The sequence below is a fragment of the Triturus cristatus genome, chromosome 3_2 (assembly GCF_964204655.1).
Source record: "Triturus cristatus chromosome 3_2, aTriCri1.1, whole genome shotgun sequence".
Lineage (NCBI taxonomy): Eukaryota > Metazoa > Chordata > Amphibia > Caudata > Salamandridae > Triturus > Triturus cristatus.
In genome coordinates this window covers 670,045,832-670,066,306 of record NC_140584.1, presented here as the reverse complement: position 1 = coordinate 670,066,306, position 20,475 = coordinate 670,045,832, and the positions used below count along the sequence as shown (strand labels likewise).

Genomic DNA, 20,475 nt, shown 5'->3' with positions numbered 1-20,475 from the left:
TCGAGACTAGGAGGAACAAGACCAGGGCCTGGAGGAGGAAAATGAGTATGAAGAGGGCCGAGAAGACCAGGAAAAGGATGGTCAGGAAACGGTCAGGAGAAGGACCTGCAGCAAAAGGTACAAAGCCACAAGGAGTAGGGGGGAAAATCAGGACTAAAGGGAAGAGAAGAAGGACAGCACGAGGAGGAAGAGAATAACCAGGAGGCGGAAGACCACTAAGAGGAGGAGGATACTGAGAATGAGAAGGACCATGGGGGGGAAAAGACCAAGAGGAGGAGAATGTCCTGGGGAGAAATGAGGACAAGAGGAAGGGGATCAGGAGAACTGAATTTGCACCGGAGTCTCTCATGGGTGCTCCGATAGGGGTGTCACTGGCAGTGCGGGCCCATGCGCCGCTGCCTGCACTTGCCACTATTATGCGCACCAGCTTTCTTGTTACAAACCAGAAAAATTGTACAAAGACAGCAGTCCAAGATTTGGATGATAATGTAGGACAACTGTGCCCACATGTTCTAGAGCAGTCCATTGGCATAGCAACAGCCTGACCCTGGGTTAATACGGGGTGCATGAGGCCAGCGCCTTGCCTAAAGTGCAGGGTTCTTCCAAAGGCTTACAAAGCAAACACAAAGCAGATTGTTTATTTCTGATCACTAATGGCATCACAGCACTAATCAGATGAGCAGCTTCCTAAAGAAGAAGGACGGTGCACCAGGATGAAGTCGGAAAATTCCGAGTGTATTCCAAAATATATTCTTTATTGAATTTTTAATTTAAAATTTGGACATCAGCCAACGCGTTTCGTTCCATAAGGAACTTCGTCCGGGCAGAAGTGTCTTTGTCTTGGTCCACTCAATCAGTGTCCGACAATCAAATGGTTCCAAAATTGCAACATATTCATTAAGAGCCTGGGTTCAAAAATCGTAAACACGTTCAGCATACCACAGGCTTCCAAGTAGATCGATTCGTCTGGAGAGTAAAACCCAGGTCCTTCGTATTAACCTTCACTTTTCACTTCAAAATATAAAAGAATCCAAAGGCCGAAGTAACAGCCAATATTCCTTATCAGTGTCGACGCTCGCGGTAGCAGTACCAGTCCCTCGTCCGGACTCAGCAGATTGTTTATTTCTGATCACTAATGGCATCACAGCACTAATCAGATGAGCAGCTTCCTAAAGAAGAAGGACGGTGCACCAGGATGAAGTCAGAAAATTCCGAGTGTATTCCAAAATATATTCTTTATTGAATTTTCAATTTAAAATTTGGACATCAGCCAACGCGTTTCGTTCCATAAGGAACTTCGTCAGGGCAGAAGTGTCTTGGTCTACTCAATCAGTGTCCGACAATCAAATGGTTCCAAAATTGCAACATATTCATTAAGAGCCTGGGTTCAAAAATCGTAAACACGTTCAGCATACCACAGGCTTCCAAGTAGATCGATTCGTCTGGAGAGTAAAACCCAGGTCCTTCGTATTAACCTTCACTTTTCACTTCAAAATATAAAAGAATCCAAAGGCCGAAGTAACAGCCAATATTCCTTATCAGTGTCGACGCTCGCGGTAGCAGTACCAGTCCCTCATCCGGACTCAGCAGATTGTTTATTTCTGATCACTAATGGCATCACAGCACTAATCAGATGTGCAGCTTCCTCACTTGATGAAAAAAAAAACTGAAACTGGTCTATAGCTTAGAATGAAGCGTTGAAACGTGTCAACGACACGTCCGCTTACAGGAAGCTCTTATCAGAGACCTAGAACTGAATCACTTCTATTCTGCAATGACGACTTCTGCAGTGAGCAGAGCCCAGGAGCCGAAGCAACTGCAAGGGGCAAACCCAGAGCATCGATAGGACATAATCAATGCACCCCAGCCCCTCTGGGGCAAGTGGACCCACCTATCCAACCAGCCCCATCAAGGCCATTACTCCCAGGGACCTGGGGACCAACAGCGCAGACCAGATCCCCACAGTCGTGAATATCGAAGGGGGTTTTGAGGAGTGTAAATGGGGGTGGGACAAGCATTGTATTTGGGTGGGCTGGAGCATCTGGCGAGTATCTCTATGACCCCTCGCCCAAGATAGAAGGATGCCAGCATTTCGCTTTGGATCTCTGACGGTCTGGGAGATCTGCGCTCCAATCTCTTCTTAGAGCAGACGAAAACCCAGGAAGAAGTAAATTAACAAGTGTGTCCTGGGCTGCTTCCGCCTCAGATTTAGCATTTTCTCATGGGACAATAATTAAAAATATCAGCACAGCCTTTGCATTCTTCCCTGCAGAACGTACCAAGACGCACGGTTCACTGACACAGCGGAAGTGTGCTGGAGAAAACAGACGAGACTATCCATCGCACTGTGCACTTACACATTCAACAACAAGGCTTATGAACAGCACGAAAAACAAACTTAACTTTACCACCGTCAGAAACAAAGCATGGCTTCCACCTACAGACAAGCAGTGATTGCAATCTGTCAAAAACAACCACTTTTTTAATAACAAAATAAAAAGCCGATGAAACTTACAACCAAATAACGTGTTCGTGCATCAGTTTCAATTTCTACAGAGGCTGTAGTCACTTTTCTACGTGCTTATGCCAAGCAAATGTGCACATTTGTCTAGCAGGCCTCCATTCTGTACAGTGCAACGGTTTACGCTGTCTCCCCAAACATGGAGCACCATATACGATGCTGTTTCCATCTACAGTTTACTTTCTCAGATTGCTTGGGATCTCATAAAGGCTTCTCCCACCATCATTCTAAATATATCATTCTAAAGCCCTGCACGAACATTTGAACTTGCTTTCCTCCCAATAATCGCTCTCCTTTCTTTCTTCAGAGTGACTGACCCTCCCCTTACCCTCCATCCTCTGCACGCCTCATACCTCAGGGTATCTGCTCCTCTCGTTCTCATGGCTGTCTGCCTTCATCTCTCTTCTTGTCATTCTGCAAATGGCTCGAACCTCATTTCCAGACCACAGCCTCTCCTTCCAACCCCTGCCTCTGCCACCAACAACAGCCAACCTCAATCCGGCGGCCCATTCATCTCACCAACCATCCGCCTGGAACCTCAGAGCCACCGGTAAGAGCCTGACTGGTATTAATTTGAGTCTACTTCAAGAAAACTGAAGTAAAAGCATGCAATGTTTTTGTTTTCTTTCTTGACTAATCCTTATAACCAACAACATCACTGGATCAACCACTAACCTTGGATTCCGCAGTAGCCTTCTTCTCGCCACAAAGCGCTTCAACGCCTACCTCAGGGGTAGTAAGCGCTATATAAAAGCAATTACAGCAGAGCACATCTTTATCACTGTAAACAGCTTATGAATTTCACTATAAGCAACGGCCTCGAGAAAACTGCGTGCGTCACGTGTTAGACATGAAGACCAGGAAAACGTGCGTGGTGCACTGCATAAGCATTTAAACAGCGCACAGGCCGAGAACACTGTCTTCAGCATAGCATTCAATTGGCACGAGCGCAATGCTGCATAAAGAATCGAAGTGAAGACTATTTTCATAATCTACTGTACCCTGTAGCGTGCACTAGTCTCGTGCACTTCGTGCACAAGCGGACCCTATTTAGAGCAACGCAGCCGTGTATTGCATTGTAGTATAGCCTAACGGGTGATTAACAAGTATAGTAGCGCACTGTGCCTATTGCATAGTGCCCCAGTGTGCAGCCTCAATCTAAATATAGGTAATTTAGTGCCAAGAAACTTCAGGATACCAGCGGTTTACGTCCACGGCAAAATACACATTCAGCATGCAGTGCTCTTAGAAAGGCGCTGTCACGCATGGCCGGCCTGCAAACCACAATCAGCCCTGGCAAAAATGTTCAAACCAGACCCACCCTGCAGAAGGTCGCGATGAAAGCAGGGTCACTGAGGCATAGATCGGTGGGCACCTGACAGAAGAATCCCCCTCACCTTCAAGCACAGGAATAATGAAAGAGTGGCAATGCCGTCAGGGACAGGGGGATTTATTTCAAAAGGCAGCACAGTTGGCACATTATACAAAACAGAAACATCTCACCGGACATGACAGAACTGGCACCTTTCAGCACAGCTGCTACATTACATTCCCAAGACACTTTAAAGTGGTTACTTTAGCACAAACCAGTGACCTGTTAGACTTGACCAAGTCCAGCTTCGACACACTGGCAGAGCTCAGCCCAGCCACGATATTTAGTCACGGTTTTGAGACAGTATGTCTATTAAATAATATTCGCCAATGCAAGTTACTTGTGAAAGCTGAACAGGATAAGAACATCACCCAGAGACAGTAATGTCACCCGCAGAGCCAGAGGTCAGAAGCATTTCCAAGGGCGCTGTGGGCGAGCAATGGCCTGCCTATAGCGCATCATCAGAGCCCGAAATCCCGCCACAGCCCTCAGATGTGTTCAGAGGACCCACTGGGAGGGCTGCATCAGCATCCCTAGCATTAGACAGCGACCGAAGCGCACACTGCCTTAAAGCAACCACCCATTCAAAGGTTGATATCGTCTCTGAAAACGTCCTCGAATGAGATGCTCAGCACTTTTCACCAGGCATGTTTTATTTGTAGTAGTTTAATAACAACACGTTTCAAGCCAGCCCTGGTCCCATACGAGCAGTACAGGCTTTCCCCAGACTGGCATATGTTGTGAAACATGATGTAAGAAGTTATTCCCCATTTTAAACATTGTGCCGTAGAGAGTAACAGGTAAGCAGTGACACCAACTACTAAGGGTATGTCCCGCCCCCAGCACCCCTAATATTGCTGCCTTTTACTACCCAACAAAAAGACAGGGAGCCTTTAACTTGCCCGGATTAGCCCCTGACCCCCCAGCTGAACAGCGCTCCATGTGCCCCCCTTACCTTAATGATGCTGCTCCTCCTGGGCGTGGCCCTGGCTGCCTCCAGCAGGCTGGCCTCATGTTCTGCGGGCAGAGCCACCCCGCTTCTGCGGTCCCGGCGCCTGCCTCCGAGGGGTGACTCTTCAGGGCATAGCTCACATCCAGCGGCCTCCGCTGCACCCTCAGCCATCTCACCGGGTCAGGAGGGGAGTGAAGGAGTCAACAAGAGGGGGGAGGTCAAACGAAACCCACAGAGGTTCACAGGTAAAGAGGCAGGACTCAACCGGGAGCCTGGGTGCAAGCCTGGGGGGGGCCTCAAGAAGGTACCAGGGAAGGTGGCAGGAGCCCACCAGGGAGAAGAGAAAGAGGGCGACCAAAAAGAGGACTAGAAAAGGGTGCCCAAGTAGGGCACGAAGTAAGGTGTCAGTAGAAGACTAGGAAGTGAGGGGATCCGGAGATACACCAAGTGACCAAATCCATCAGAAAGGACACACGAGTTGGGATACAGAATAAGAGAGAGAAAGTGAGATCGGTGCTGGGAGAAGAATGGCAGGGGCTGGGGGGGACTGGGGGGGGGTTAGAAACAGTGAGGTGAGGAGGAAAATCGTAGATATGGGGAAACCCTGAAAAGGAACACCAGGGGAGCAAGGCCTAACAATGGATTGAGTAACAAAAAAGTCCCAGAAGAGGCAAATGGATAGCAGATCAAAGGGGTCAGAAATGTAAAACTGGAGGAAATCTAACAAGGAAACACCAAATGGATGGAGCAAGGGCTGCAGTTACAGAGAGAAGCGCAAAGGTAGAGAGACAAAGGGGGAACGCGAGCCACGGCCACCGGCTAACCCCTAAGGGCTATTGTTCTCGGGAGACAGACCCATGAGGATAGATGTGTCCACAAAGATTGAGAGTAACAGGTCCGGGCTCCAGAGCCCCGCAGCCTCGGAGCTACACTGTAACCAGGGCGCCCCCGAGAGCGCCACAGTGCAGCTGTCCCTGTGCGGTCACAGAGAGAGCATTGTGACTGGCGCTGCGCGAGGGCATACGCAGAGCGTGACGAGTCTTCAGGGCACTGCGCAAGCCTTCAGAGAGCAGCGCGATCCTTCTAGGGGGCTGCGCGAGCCGGGCAGATGGGAGGCTCAGCCCAGCACGAGCACGGCTGGTGCTCCAGCAGCAGCAGCTCTGGTCCCTTCCACGGGATCCAGCTGCAGGGAGCGGATAGCGCTCAGGGCTCCCCGGAGGGGAGTCACGCCCTTCCTGACCACCGCGCTTCCTGATTGGCTCCTGCCACCTTCTGATTGGTTGGCGGGCTGAGCCTGCTTCACTGCCCAGCCCTTTTTCTGGCAAACCATATAAAGGGGAGGAGAAAGCACTCTGACAGAGACGGGGAGACGTTGTGCGGCGTGATTAAGATGAGCTTGTCCGAAAGCAACAGGACAAGAAAAAGAACAGGAGTAAACATTTTCATGTTTAAGTTTCTGGTATCCACGGGGATCGATTTTTCAAAAAGTCGCAATAACGCTGTGACCAATTCCAAATGCATCATTGTGTCTTTTGTGCAGCAAAATCAGCGGGATAAAAAGGGGGCATACTTGCACAGATAACAGTTTAAAATGAAAAATGGCAATGCTGTGGCGCCTTCAACACTTTTAACAGGTGCAGCACCGAAGCTGGAATAGCACAGCACCAGTGAAATATGGTACATGTATAGAATCAAATGTAACTGCCTCATTTGTATGTTAACACATGTCCTCTATTTTTAAACCTGTATTTACCATATTGTAATTAGGGCTCCTGGTTTTATGGTATTTATATTTTTGTTATTTTCGTCTGCTTTTATCCATTTTTGGTAAAAGATTTTTATTAACTTTTCACACCCAGGGTCCTGCAGACCAACATTACACATATGACCAGCAGACGAAGAATCCCCCCTCAAAATACGCATCAGGAGAAATCCGTTCCACTGCATTCCTACCCTACATCCCCCACCCACCGCCCCCTCTACCCCCACCCCCCCAGTCAGTGTGCCCGCAGTAATTCCTCATCAGCCACCTTCCATCTGGCCCTATGGCCTGAGACATCCCAGCTCCGGGCAAACGGGCAAACCCCTGCTAGTATTCAGCCCGAGAGAGAGGGCCCCGCCGTGACCTCCCTCCGCAGCCCTGTTCCCACCTGCGCTCTTCAACCGCTGCCCAGGTAGAGTGCAGATAGCAAGTCCTCCATGAGTGTAACTAAGTGACCCCGTCCTGCATGTACTCCCCGTGGCCCCCACCGACCCCGTCCCAGGTTCCACTCCCCCATCCACGTCTACAGAATCCCCATCCTCCACAGCCTCCACATTCCTCGTCTCCCAGGAGCACAGCTCTTCCACCAACACCCCCCACGCACTCGCCACATCCAGCGCCTTCTCATTAGCGGTCCGCCTGGCCATCTGAAGCCGAAGCGTCCCTTCGCTTCCCGCCCAGGCCAGGAAACTCCCCCTCCATCTCCGAAAACTCGGGCCGGGCGTGGCCTTCCAATGCAGAGTGAGCTCCCGCTTCGCTAGTATCAGCCCCAAATCGCAAAACTTGCTTGTGACTTTGGTGCGGGGGGTGTGCGGAAACCACAACAAAAGGCAAGTCCCCATCTCCACCTCCAACTCACGGTCAGTCACCTGATTCAGACACGCCACCACATCCGCCCAGTACGAGCCCAGGCCCCGGCAGGACCAGAACATGTGACCAAAATCAGCCCCTTCTACTCCGCATCGCGGACATGGCGACTGAGAGTCTCCAAAATACCGCAGAATTTTGACCGGGGTGAGGTAAGCCCTATGAAGGGTGTAAAATTGGATCAACTGGAATCTAGCATTGCGCGTGCCCTTCCAGGCCCGCCGCAAAAGCTGTGCCCAAGTCGTCTCAGGAATGGGCCTGCCAAGATCCCCCTCCCATTTACCCCGCAGGACTTCCAAGGGTGCCAGCCTCTCCGTGGACAACCGTCTATACAGACAAGTAATGGCCTTAACCGTACCCGCCGCCATAGTGACGTATTGACATCCCTGGGAAATTGGGGGTTCCGACAGCCCCATCCTCCAGTGCTTCTGGATCCCACGCACCAAGGCAGCATGCAAAAGGTAGTCCCCCCGTGGTAGGTCATATGCCCCCTGCAGATCCTGGAACGACAGCAAAACGCCATCTCCGTATAAGTCCCCAATCATGTGCACCCCACACTCCTCCCAGTGAGCCAGAGCCGACCAATCCCAGCCGTGCGGGAGGGCCGTGCGGGAGGGCCGTGCACATGCCCAACGGTATCTCCGGGGCATACGGCCGAGCAAACCCTGCCCTTTTCTGACCCACAGCACCAGGACCAGGAAGGGCAAGTCCACGTCCGCCGCACCCGGGGCAGGGGCGACCACCGCGGTCTCAGCTAGGCAGGAGGGGATCAGCGGGCAGCCGCAGGTGCACAGTCGCGGCACCCGATCACGTGCACTCCGAGGTGAGGCCGGTAAGTAGGAGTCCGGCGCTGCTCCCAATCCAGCGCTGCCAGGGGACCACACAGCCCCGAGCCCAATCCACCAAGCGAGGGCTCCCCCCGCTGCCCAGGAAGCACAAGTCCAGCATGCCCAAGGCCAACACCAGCAAGGGCACAGCACCCACCGTCTCAAAGGGCCACGAGGCAGGGGGCACCACCGGTCCAATCCACGCCAGCCCTCCCGCGGGCCGACGATCACGCATGCTAGCACTCGGAGGGGCGGGGTCCCCTCAGCACCACAGGGTTGCCCATCGCCCCCAGGGTCCTCCGTCTCCGCCGCGGGTCACAATCCACCACCAGCGCCAGGCTCCAGAGGCTCCGCCGCTGCCCCCGGCCGCTCACAGTCCACTGTCCCCTGCCGGGATTGGCTCCGCTCCGCCCGCACAGATCAGGGCCAGCAAGCCGCAGCGCGGTCCGCAAGCCGCCCCCGCCGAGTCCTCTGCCACTTCCGGCGGGGCCGCGCTCCACGCAACTCCGGGGATGACAGAGCCGCCCCAGGCCGCAGGCAAGATGGCCGTTCCCCACCAGGCAGGTCCCTTGCAGTCTCCGCGCTAGGCAGCCCCCGGCGCCGCCGTAGAGGATCCGATCAGTCGGCCAGCTCCTCTCCGTCCAGGGGAGCCCCCTCCCGGGTCGCAGACACCGCCAGCGAGGGTCACATCAGGATAAATCGCACGGCCAGCACGGAGCTCAGGGCTCACGCGTCCATGCTCGGCGGCCTCCAAGCCACGCCCCTTCGTCTGCTTTTATCCATATTTATATTTTGCTAATTTTACCTGTATTTATCCATATTTATTTTAGGTTATGTGAAAAAATGAAGCTGAAATGTGTATATTTCTGTATTTATTCAACCGGTTAACATACATACACTCGTGCCTGAACGCCTCACAGGTTCAATGATACATACAAACTCAGATGATAAAATATGCACTTATAAGAAAACATCAACATTTTTGTATCCAGTTTGTGCAAATCTACTGCCATTTCAGGCACTTTATAACATTTTCTTTAGTTTAGTTTAGTTTAGTTTGGGTTTATGAAGCGCCTGGTTACACCAGCTGGTGTGTCCCCGCGCTATTTCAAATTCCAACTGACAATTTCAAAAATCATTTGTTTGCAGTTTGTGTTAGTCTCAGTTTACTGTGTAAAAAGCCATGTTTTTAGTTTCTTGCGGACAACTATATGTGATTGTTCCTCTCGAAGGGACAAGGGAAGCTCATTCCAACTCTTAGCTGTCAAATATCTGAAAGAGCGTGCACCCATGCGCGCTCTTTTTATCCTCTGGACTTTTACCTGGTGTGTCCCCGTACAACTTAACTGGCGTTTCGTTTTATATGGTAGGAGTAGGTTGTGCAGGTACGCAGGGCCTTTTCCCTGCAGAATACGATGGCCAAAACACAGTGCCTTGAATGTGATCCGTTTCTGAACAGACAACCAATGCAGTGTTTCCAGTGCATTCTTATAAGGTGCCTTACTCGGCAGGTTCAGAGCCAGGCGGGCAGCTGCATTCTGGATGGATTGCAACTTCTGAAGACCCTTTTTTGTTGCGCCCAGGAACAGCACATTCCTGTAGTCCATTCTTGACGTAACAAGTGCATGGATCAGGGTTTTTCTAGCAGCTATTGGAAGAATGTCCAGGGTTTTCCTGAGAATTTTCAGGATTCCAAAGCATTTTCCTCTCGTTCTTTTAATCTCGGCATCGAAGGATAGTTCCAGGATAGAGTCCATCCATACTCCCAGATTTTTCACCTCAATCTTCGGGGAGGGAATTGGTCCTAGCATAGTTGGCCACCAAGCCGGTGACCATATAGATGGAGGTTTCCCTACTATTAGTACCTCTGTCTTACTGCCATTCAGACTCAGGCAGTTGTCTGACATCCATCCTGCCAGATCTTTCAGGCAGGCTGTAAAGCTAATAGCTGCTTGGGGTGAGTTTGGTGCCAGAGTGACCACTAACTGAGTGTAATCTGCATACAACACGATTGGAACTCCATGTTTTTCTACAATGTCAACTGTATAGTTATAAAGATTCCCTTTGAACTTTATTTATACACTTTTCTCAAGTAACCAATGTCACAACACTATCAGATCTGTCACATGCTAGGAACAACTCCACTCAAGGTATGAGAGACCTTATACTCAATAAGATTTATTAATGTATCAGTAGTAAGATTCACAACAATAAATCATCACATTAAAAATACATCATGAAAACACATAAATGGATAACATGGTACCATACACGAGCTTAAAAACATATTAAAAAAATACATGATTAACACAAATAATATCTTATAAAAAACAAAACAAAAGGACACCATGCGGAAGGAAAATATACAGAGGCACTCAAGATGTGCCTTGACAGTGTTAATTTGCACCTTATGTGGACCAGATATAGCAGAGAACTGTTGTCCCTGATTTCTATAATTCTTGTCCCATATCAAATTAAACCAAACTCTCTGCGTCGGCGCGTTTCAGTGGAATAAAAGGATAAAACCACCTTCTTCAGGACTGACAATGATATTCCTTCCTTTAATCAATATCAATTAGTATACCTTCGCTCATGGCGTGGTATTATAAATGACGGCAAGCATCTAGTCTTCTAGGGATGGATATCAAAGTGGTGGCATGTGCCTCAGTATAATTAAGTAATAGCCTCGGTTCAGCAGGAGGTGTCCAGCAGTTGTCGAATGTAGGGGAGTATCACCCCTAGTCCTATACCAATCACCCTGGGAGTAGCTGGATCGGTCGGGGAGCCTGATCTTATGCTTTGTATTATCTTTTTCAGATCTTCTAGAGGGGGGGAGAGAAATTGTTGGATACTGTTTTCGCCCCAATCTTGTATTTGTTCTTTATGTTGTATGCAGCCATTCGGGCATCATCAGCAAAAGTATCATAGATCTTAGATACTTTTTCAGCAAAGAACTCTGCAATCTCATTGCATGATTCTACTGAACCAGAGGTCGGGGTTATTGTTCTTTCTAATGAGGATATCTCTTTAAATATACTAAATAGTTCCCTTGATGAGCTTCCTGCTGTCTCAATTCTTTCTAAGTAGTAGGTCACACGCTCTTTCTTGAATGATACTGTCTGAGCTTGACTTGACTTTACATATCATTTTCTCTGAGCCCAAGAAGCCTTCCCTCCATTTTCGTTCCTCCTTTTTGCATACCTTTCTGGCCGATTGTAAAGTCTCATTGAACCATGGCGAGCTCTTTGTCTGCCTCCGTGGGGTACTATTGGTCCATGGCGCTGCCACATCTAATGCATCCGTAATCCATTTATCTACCCCTTGGCTTGCTTCATTGCTGTTATTGCCTAGAATAGGATGGTTTGCTAGTAGGGCCTGGGTGAAATTACTCTCATTGAATTATGACCATTTCCTACGCCTGTTGTTAGCTGGTGGATCTTTTTTTGTTGGTGGTCTTAGTAGCGGGATGAGGAACATCACAAGATAGTGGTCTGACCATGTGAACGTTGTCCAGTTTCACAGTAACATTTCCTTAATGTTCTTTAAGTCACAAAACAGTAATACTAAAAGCATCTCAAAATAAAGGAACACAAACATCGAGTTTGTGGAAAGAGAACGCACATTGAAAGTCAAACGGGCGCAGCAAAGCATTAACACAACAACATGTTCTTTGATGTTTGATGTTCTTTGAACGAAAACATCAAAGGGGCGCCGCGAAAGTGATCGCGGGCAAAAGTGATCACGGGCGCTTAATGAGCATAACGAGGTTTGCCATATGGTGCCTCTGCTCCTAAGCGCGCGCCCACGCACATGCACTGTAGCTCTAGGCTGGCCATGGTAGCATTTTTTGAGCCCTCACAAAAAGTCTTGCCAGACCAGCGCATGCGCTGGGTCAGGCGAGACCTAAAAATGCAATCACATTGCAAACAATCACGACATTCAACACATCAATGTGACCTCATGGCATTTAACACACCTCTTCAGCATACAGTTGGGCATTTATCAATACAAGTATGCTGCAGACTTCAGCATTTGAATGTAGATCTTGGAAGGGAAAATATTGACACTTCTCAGTCAAGTTTGTTAGAATATTTTTAGTTGCTTGTTAGTTGAGCAAACCCACAGTCAACTGTCATGTGCACAGAACGTAATAGAACAGCCAGGCACACCACTCATTAAATGGAATCAAGGGTTGTGAATCTTTGAAAATTACTTAGTATCTTTAGATGTCATTAAGGTTGACGCACAAAGGAAAACAGATTTACACTTCAACCATTTGGGCATCGGTGGTCAAAGAATCTCTGCTTAATCACCGGAGGTAGAGGCACCTCAGGGTCGCTTCATCATATGGGACGAATAGAGTGAAGCTGAAGAAAGGACGTTGAGGCAGTAATCAGAGGATGTACAAGGCGGATTTAGAGATTGACGGAGATAACACTCTGCTGCGACAAAGTGCTCTCTCCTCCACCTGAGCACTGGCCCACCTGATTTACAGACGTACAGACCTTAAGAATATCAGCGGTGGTGACTGTTCCATCTCCACTCACATACTCCTTCGACCGCCATCAGAGGTGTAGCTATTCCACTGCCCGCTCAATTTAGAGTGGGCTGTCAAATGACCAGTTTTCACTATCCGTCACAGCCGTGTAAAGCCTGGGGCAGGTGAAACTGCAAAATGACCCTCACACCACGGGAGACAACTCCCATAGCCTGGAGTCATTAGTTTTTGTATTTTCAAACACAAAATCCCGCTTTGGGATTTTGCTTTTGAAAATACTAAAACATGTTAAACGTTTAATGGATGGTACTGTCATGTTGACGGTGGTGCCTGCCAATGTTATGAGATGTCCACCTGGCTGGCAGACATCTATACATTTGCTAGCAGGAGGACTATCGGTATGGTGGGAGTAAAGTACCTCCATCCGCCAAAGTATAAATCAGGCCCAAGTGTTTTGCTTGAGTGACACAATTTCTTTAAAAACAAGCAGAAGAGCCTAGAGAATGAGGAAGAATTAATGGCAGCATTGCACATTTGAGCAGCTTCCGGTCATTTTAAGAACTGTGTTAATATATAGTTTAGAGACCAGTTGATCTTCAACTGTTGTTTCAAAGAGAACACTGGAGAGATTATTGACAGGTAGAAATCTGATGCTATCTGAAATAATTGGCATCACCAAGAGTACTGAGTGGTCCTCTATTTTGTCAGAAGCTACAGCTGGTCATGATACTCCATTCCCAGAGAACAACATTTCAGGTGAGACGTGTGTGTGCAATGTGAGTGCACTGAACTATTGAAGTAAGGGTCGACAATCAGTGTAGAGTGTGGGCCGAGAAATCATGCCGGTAATCATCCTACATGAAGAGCGATTGGAATGCCTTCAAAGAATTGCAAAGAAATTGGACATTTCTGCTCTTTGCATAAAGCAGCAAGTAGTAGAGTGAGAATTGGTAGTTTGCTGTTCAAGCGAGTGAGGCTGGCCGAGAATTAGTAACATACATGTATGCGAGTATGAAGACAAGTTAAGTAATGGGGCTCCTACTATGGATACAGATGGGTGCCAACAGAGTGGAATGAAAACAAGCATTGGCATAGCCAATAGGTCTCGCCTTTGGGACCATATTAGTGTTTAGCCATGCAACAGTTGCATAACTAAACACTTATAAGGTCCCAAAAGCGAGACCTATTGGCTATGCCAAGCAGCCGTGCGGGCGCGAAAGTGATCGCGATCAAACATCAAAGCGGCCGTGCGGGCGCGAAAGTGAAAGTAAGCTCGGTCAAGCGCGGCGCGCGTGCCCACGCACATGCACTGTAGCTCTAGGCTGGCCTGGTAGCACTTTTTGGAGCCCTCTCAATAAGTCTCGCCTGACCCAGCGCATGCGCTGGGTCAGGCGAGACCTAACAAAAAGGCCTCTATGAAAAAGGCATAGGTGACGTGTATCCAAGCGTGATGGTGGACTGCACAGTACTAATCACTATTGTTTCGGATAACACTCTTTTAACAAGTAATGGCCAAAAAGTGAAAAGTTGCACAGTATGGATATCAACCTCAAAGCATTTGGGGGCATGACATAGAGATGTTAGGGGTTTTCAATAGTTCCGTAGAATGCTTAGAAAAGGAAATCGAAACAAAAGTATACATGGGTGTTAAGGGTTGTAATTTGTTGGGATAGAAATATTTGGCAAGACTTGGTTTGCTTTATTTTTAAACTGTATTTATTAGTTTCACTATTAAATATTACACCCAACACACATGAAGGCATACATCATAGGCTCCATATCTTATCTGTTCAAAACATTACTAAGTGAGCAACATTCGGTTATCCCTAACTAGGGGCCAGAATGGAACAGTAGTAAATTTGAACATTAAACAGCGGCCTAGGAGTTCCTGTAATAGGTATAAGTATCAATAGCAACATGTTAGCTACAGTAGTGCTAACGGGTGACATTATGAGCTGTTGTCATTGTCGGTTTTTCGAAGCGAATTATGAGCTGTTGTCTTTGTCAGTTTTTCGAAGTGAGGTATTACTTGAAGGGCTTTGAATGCCATGTGGGTGGGCTTGGGGATGTTGTAGCTCTACACAGTTCTCAGCCTACTCTCTGGAGAAGACAGCATCTCTCAGCTATTTCGAGACCTGAGGAGTGGGGGTTCTCTTCCAGCAGAAAGCCAGTTGTTTTTTGGACAGTAGAAGCAACACTCCCACTGTTAGACCAGTCAGCCTTAGAGTGGTCTTCACCCAAATTTTGAGCCTACCTCCCTACTCTTTTTGCTGAATTTGTTTTTGATGGTCCTTTGGACTCTGTGCTTTGTGCTCACTCCCTAAAACATGGTATTATTGGCTTATGCCTGATTGGTATACTCAGCGTGCTTATTAGTCCATAGTATAATGTTATACCATATAACCCGGGCTGGTAATCTGAATGCTACTAGTGGGCTTGCAGTGCCACCTATTTAAGTAGCCCCTTTAAGCATGTCCTAGGCCTGCCATTCCAGCCGGTAAGCAGTTTTAAACTGGCAATTCGACTTGGCAAAATAACACCCTTGCCAAGCCGTAATCTTCCTTTTTATTACTGTTAGAAATTGGGTTTCTGGTTGGCAGAGGTATGCACCCTCTCCAAGCAGGAACCAAAATCCTAGTCAGGGTACGTGTAGTACATACTAAAAGTTTACCTGTGCTCACCCTCTGGTAGCTTGGCACAGAACAGTCAGGCTAAACTAAAGAGGCAATGTGTAAAGTATTTGTGTACACACACATAGTAACACAGTGAAAACACCACAAAGTACGCCACACCAGTTTAGAAAAATAGCCAAAACAATAAAAATCCAACATACACAAGTTAAGATATCAATTTAGCAAAATTGAATCAAAATGCACTTCTTAGAAAACAATAACTCCGACTGGGGCTATCTGATCATGCTCGACCAGGGCAAATCCAAAAGTTCAGTCTGACCGTGATGGAGCACGCGCTGGATACAGAAGTCACGCAGACCCATTGAAGTACCTTGGATGCATCAAAGCTTGGGGACAATGTGTTGAACAGAGGAGGGGATGTGTCGCTGTCGCAGGCGATGTGTTGTTTCTGAAGTCGGGCAATGTTGTTGATGTGTCAATGTCAAGAGCACTGGGCATCGGGCCGAGGTGTCAATGATGAACCACTGGGATGTAGGCGATGCGTTGGTGCAAAGCCACGCAGGGACAGGAATGCATCGGAGTCGGGGACAGTGCGTCGCAGACGTCCGCGATGCGGTGTACGAGAGTGACGCAGCAGCAGTGATTTGGAGGTGCCCATCAGCAAATTCAGGGCTACAATGTAAGTCAAAGGCAAGGCAATATTGCAGCAAAATGCACCAGTTCCGATCGACGCGTAGTTGTCGATGCATTGGGTTCTTGGGTTGCAGCGCCAAACACTCACTTCCAAGGGCACAGCACTAGATTTGGCACCACTTGACAGAGCAGGACTCACATCAGAGCCGTCCGGGTGGTCATAGCAAGATACAGGTGAAGTCTTTGATATCCCTGAGACTTAAGAAATGGGAGGCTTGCTCTTGGAGAACCTTTAGAGATGCAGGATGAACAGAGTCAATTCCAATCCTCTCACTCCCAGGCAAGAAGCAGCAGGTCAACACAGCAAAGCAAGAAACAAAATGGCAGTCCCTCCTGGCAGCACAACAGCTCTTCCTCCTGGTAGAATGTCCTCAATTCCAGAAGTGTTCTGAGTATATGGTGTCAGAGGTTCAGTACTTATACCCATTTCAGCCTTTGAAATAGGGAGACTTGAAAGAAAGGTCTTTGTAGTGCACAAGACCCTGCCCTGGCTCCAGACACACTACAGAGGGGTGCAACTCCTTGTGTGGGGACAGGCACAACCCTATTATGGTGCAAGTGTTAGCTTCTCCCTCTCACTCTAGCTCTCGAAGACCCATCAGTCTGGTGATGGGCCATCAGGATATGCAGGGCACACCTCAGCTCCCTTTGTGTGTGAGTGTCTAGAGGGAATGCACAAAGCCCAACTGTCACCCATCCCAGACATGTATTCCAAAGACAGGCAGAGGCACTGAATGGTTACAGTAAGAAAATGCACATTTTCTAAAAGTGGCATTTTCAGACCTGCAATTTAAAAAACAACTTCACTAAAAGAGCTGTTTTAAATTGTGAGCCCAGAGAAACCAAGCGTATTTTTCCTATCTTTTCCCAATTTGAAGTTACACGTGTAAAGTGTTACAAGCCAGCTCCAATGCTAACCTATGGGAGAGATAGGCCTTGCTGTAGTGAAAAACGAATTTAGCAGTTTTTCATTTCCAGGACATGTAAAACTGAAAAGCACATGTCCTACCTTTTAAACACACTGCACCCTGACCAGTGGGCCACCCAGGACCTTTCTTAGTCGTGACTTAGATGTAATATAAGTGAAGGCTTGGGCCTGGCAAGTAGATGAATGTTTTTTGCGTGACAACTGTTAAATACTCCTTTTCAATTTCAGGGGCAGTCCACCGAGGGCGCATCAGTTACAAACACACCTTATTAAACACATAGACTTATGATGCACTTATTTTACAGGGTGGAAGAATACATTTTGTTCATTAAGGCACACCGGCATGGGTGTCACTTAAGGTTTAACACAGCTAGTTTGAAATGCACCGTTGTGACATTCTATTAGTCCAATTTGGACGTACCTATATGGGCGTAACCTAAGGGTTAGTAAATTACAGCTTAAAACGTGCTTCTGTGACGTTATGAAACACTGAGTTATCGCGAGATGCATCATACACTGGTGAGCTCTTTGAGACACAACGCGCACCGCGTTTCTGTCCTTGTATGTAGGGTAGTAACTTTTTGTTGCTTTTGCTATTTATTTATTTTTTAGATTCTGCCACATAGACCTATAATCACTTACTCGCAACAAGTGACTGAGGTAAGACACTCAGCCACTTTACATATGGTATTCGATGAGTTCCATTCTATTGCGGAGTATAACTTTAAGCCATTTCCATGACAGGGGGACCGTAACAGTTTGAGAGACCTGGAAGCCTCTTGCTAAGGCGTACGAAAGCTCTCATACCCACGAGGTATGCTATATATGTATACTGAGTAGACAGCTAGTTAATCAGTGCATGCAAGTGTGGTGCGGCCGGCACACACGGGGCACTTGCACACCTCACAGTTTTACGCGGATTATGTCACTTTCATACCATGCATGGTTATGAGTATGATGACACTTCGTCACACACGTTACTTCTGCAGTTTTGGCACCGTAAACAGCTTTGTTGAATGCATGGTATTAAATGTAGGGCACTTTGTTTTAGACACTTTTGTTCTCCTCTAACACACATCTTGGTGTTGGGCCAGTCTGGTTTGCCTGCGAACAGTGATATTTTACTAATATTTTACCTGTATTAAGTGAAGCGCAGACTGTAATTTAAGACATTTAGTTTGTTCACTTTGTTGTTCTGTCAGGAGGCCACTGAAGATTCGATTTTCATCATAAATTTACCCCCTGAAGAAGGGTGTTATCCGAAATGCTATGGGTTCACTACAAATGTGTGATTCATCTGATATTGACAAATTGTACTGTACTGTGTTGATTTGATTTGTTAATCATACATCACACCATCTTATTTTGTGTTTACTAATGACTGTCTATGAATACAATTGATGATATGCAGTGACCCATTTGATTATTGTCATACATTTTGCGTCAATTTTAAGTACAGTAGATTAATTACTTTGTTGAAACCTTAGGGGTTATGGACTGTGCGCTTCCATCGGGTATGGAGTTTTCTCCATATACATGTGGTAAATAAAATTCCTTTACCGGGACTTAATTTGATACGGAAACATAATAAAATAGCTCAGTAAAATGAGAGGCAGAATCCGTGGTATTAGAGGTTCGGAATGGGCTTTATTCCAATGAACGATTATAATCGGTTGCTCCAAGTTCCATCACCACGGAGGTTCAGGAAGTGAAGTACATACTTTATTGACAAGAAATGACTTTTATAGTACATACATTACAATGAAGCGAATGCAGTAGGCGTAACAATTGATAAGGAAAATGACGATTCATATGCGTAACCGAAAATGGGTGTAATAAGGAGTAAAAAGGAACATAATCGGTTATGATGTCATATATAGGTGGATCTATAAGATAATACTTGGCATAGATGCGCGCGCAGCAGCATGACGTGTGATTGACGTGCAACTAGGGGGTGAAGGGGACTTGACATTTAGCTCTACATGTGGAGACGAAAAGTCTGGGGGGTCAAGTCAACCTAATCCCAAATCATATCTAACATCCTATGTTTAAAGAACTATGTTATCCACAAAAGAAGGACTCTCGGACAGAATCTATTCTATACTGACCGTGCGTACATGTACAAGCGTCTAAGTGTCTACACTAAATGCGGGGGCAGGAATCTTCCATAGTAACAGGGCTATGAATTACTTGCATAAAGACAGAGAAGCCGGGCCCTTTGCTCGGTAGCTGGAAGAATGTTTACTTAAACTACTAGGCAGGAATGCATTGGCTGAGGGGGAAGCAGATAACTCGAAGGTGAAATACAGTTCTTGGCAGAGAATAGGCTGATGTCAGGCTTTGTGAGCCGCGCAGAGAACGAGACAAAGTTCATGGTCACAGTTGCAGGCTCAGACTGGAGCTTTCAGAGGCAGAAGGCAAGAAGAGTTTGATGACAGCATCAGGGCCTACTTGCCTGGACTGTAAAATGGCATAAGTGAACCATATAAAGCCGGTGGCCTTTCGTACTTAGGAATGGAATATCCGGCCTATTCATGGCGGATCTGACAGAGGACATGTTAACGGTGGACGCACATGTGTTTGCGTCTTCATAACTGGAACTGGAGGGAACATACATGTACTTGTAACATGCACATAGAACCGTTGGGGTCCAAGATAGGGGACATAACTGACCAGAAAAATCCATATTTCCACATTCCCTCCTTGTCCCCTACTTGCCCGTCAAGAGATATCAATCTTCATTAATCCATTAATCTGTTCATGTAGCATCATTTGTTCTTCTTTTTTCTTCTGGGACGAACAAAATCTTGGTGGTGGAATACACGATGTGGCACACAGGCCACAGATCGCTGGTCCACATTGTAGACATAGACAGCAACTGAATAGTATGAGAAGGCCAATACCTAGGAAGGATAGGACTCTCCATCCCCAGGCTGATATCACACTCCAAAACCAACCGGACCAAGTCCAAGTGCCTGGGTTCTGGTGTATCTGGCTTACAATCTTATGAAGGCGAGTTATGGCCTTATATACAGATGGCGAATTTTCTGGTATGAAAATGCAACAGCTTGATCCGATGACCCTACAAGCTCCGCCCCTATCAGCCAGGATGACGACAAGGACAAGACGATTTTGAAGCACAACAATCCGCATAGCAGACTGCTCTTCTGTTAAATTGCCTAAGGCGGAAATAGTTTCATTCACTACCGCTTCAAGGGTTCTAGTTAATCTACGTATCAGCTTACTATTAGTAACAGTACCTATATAGGGAAAGATGCCTTTATTGAAATCTGTGTATTTTTCCCATGCTGTTTCAGTGTAATCGACAATTGGGAGATCTCTCCGCTCTCTGTTGTGTACTAAATGAATATTTCTATAATAATCAGGAGGAGCTAGGAAAACAGGTGGCAAAAGGAATGCAA

The 20,475-nt window shown here is 47.2% G+C and overlaps 1 protein-coding gene across 1 annotated transcript in view; it reads right to left on the bottom strand.

Moving 5' to 3' along the window:
* Positions 1-6,026, bottom strand: part of PLCL1 (phospholipase C like 1 (inactive)) — an 851,314-nt gene extending 845,288 nt beyond the window's left edge. The window contains exon 1 of the mRNA XM_085648672.1: positions 4,849-6,026. Coding sequence (XP_085504798.1) covers positions 4,849-5,016 — 168 coding nt within the window. The 5' untranslated portion in view covers positions 5,017-6,026. The remainder of the gene's footprint in view (positions 1-4,848) is intronic.
* Between the last annotated feature and the right edge of the window lie 14,449 nt (positions 6,027-20,475).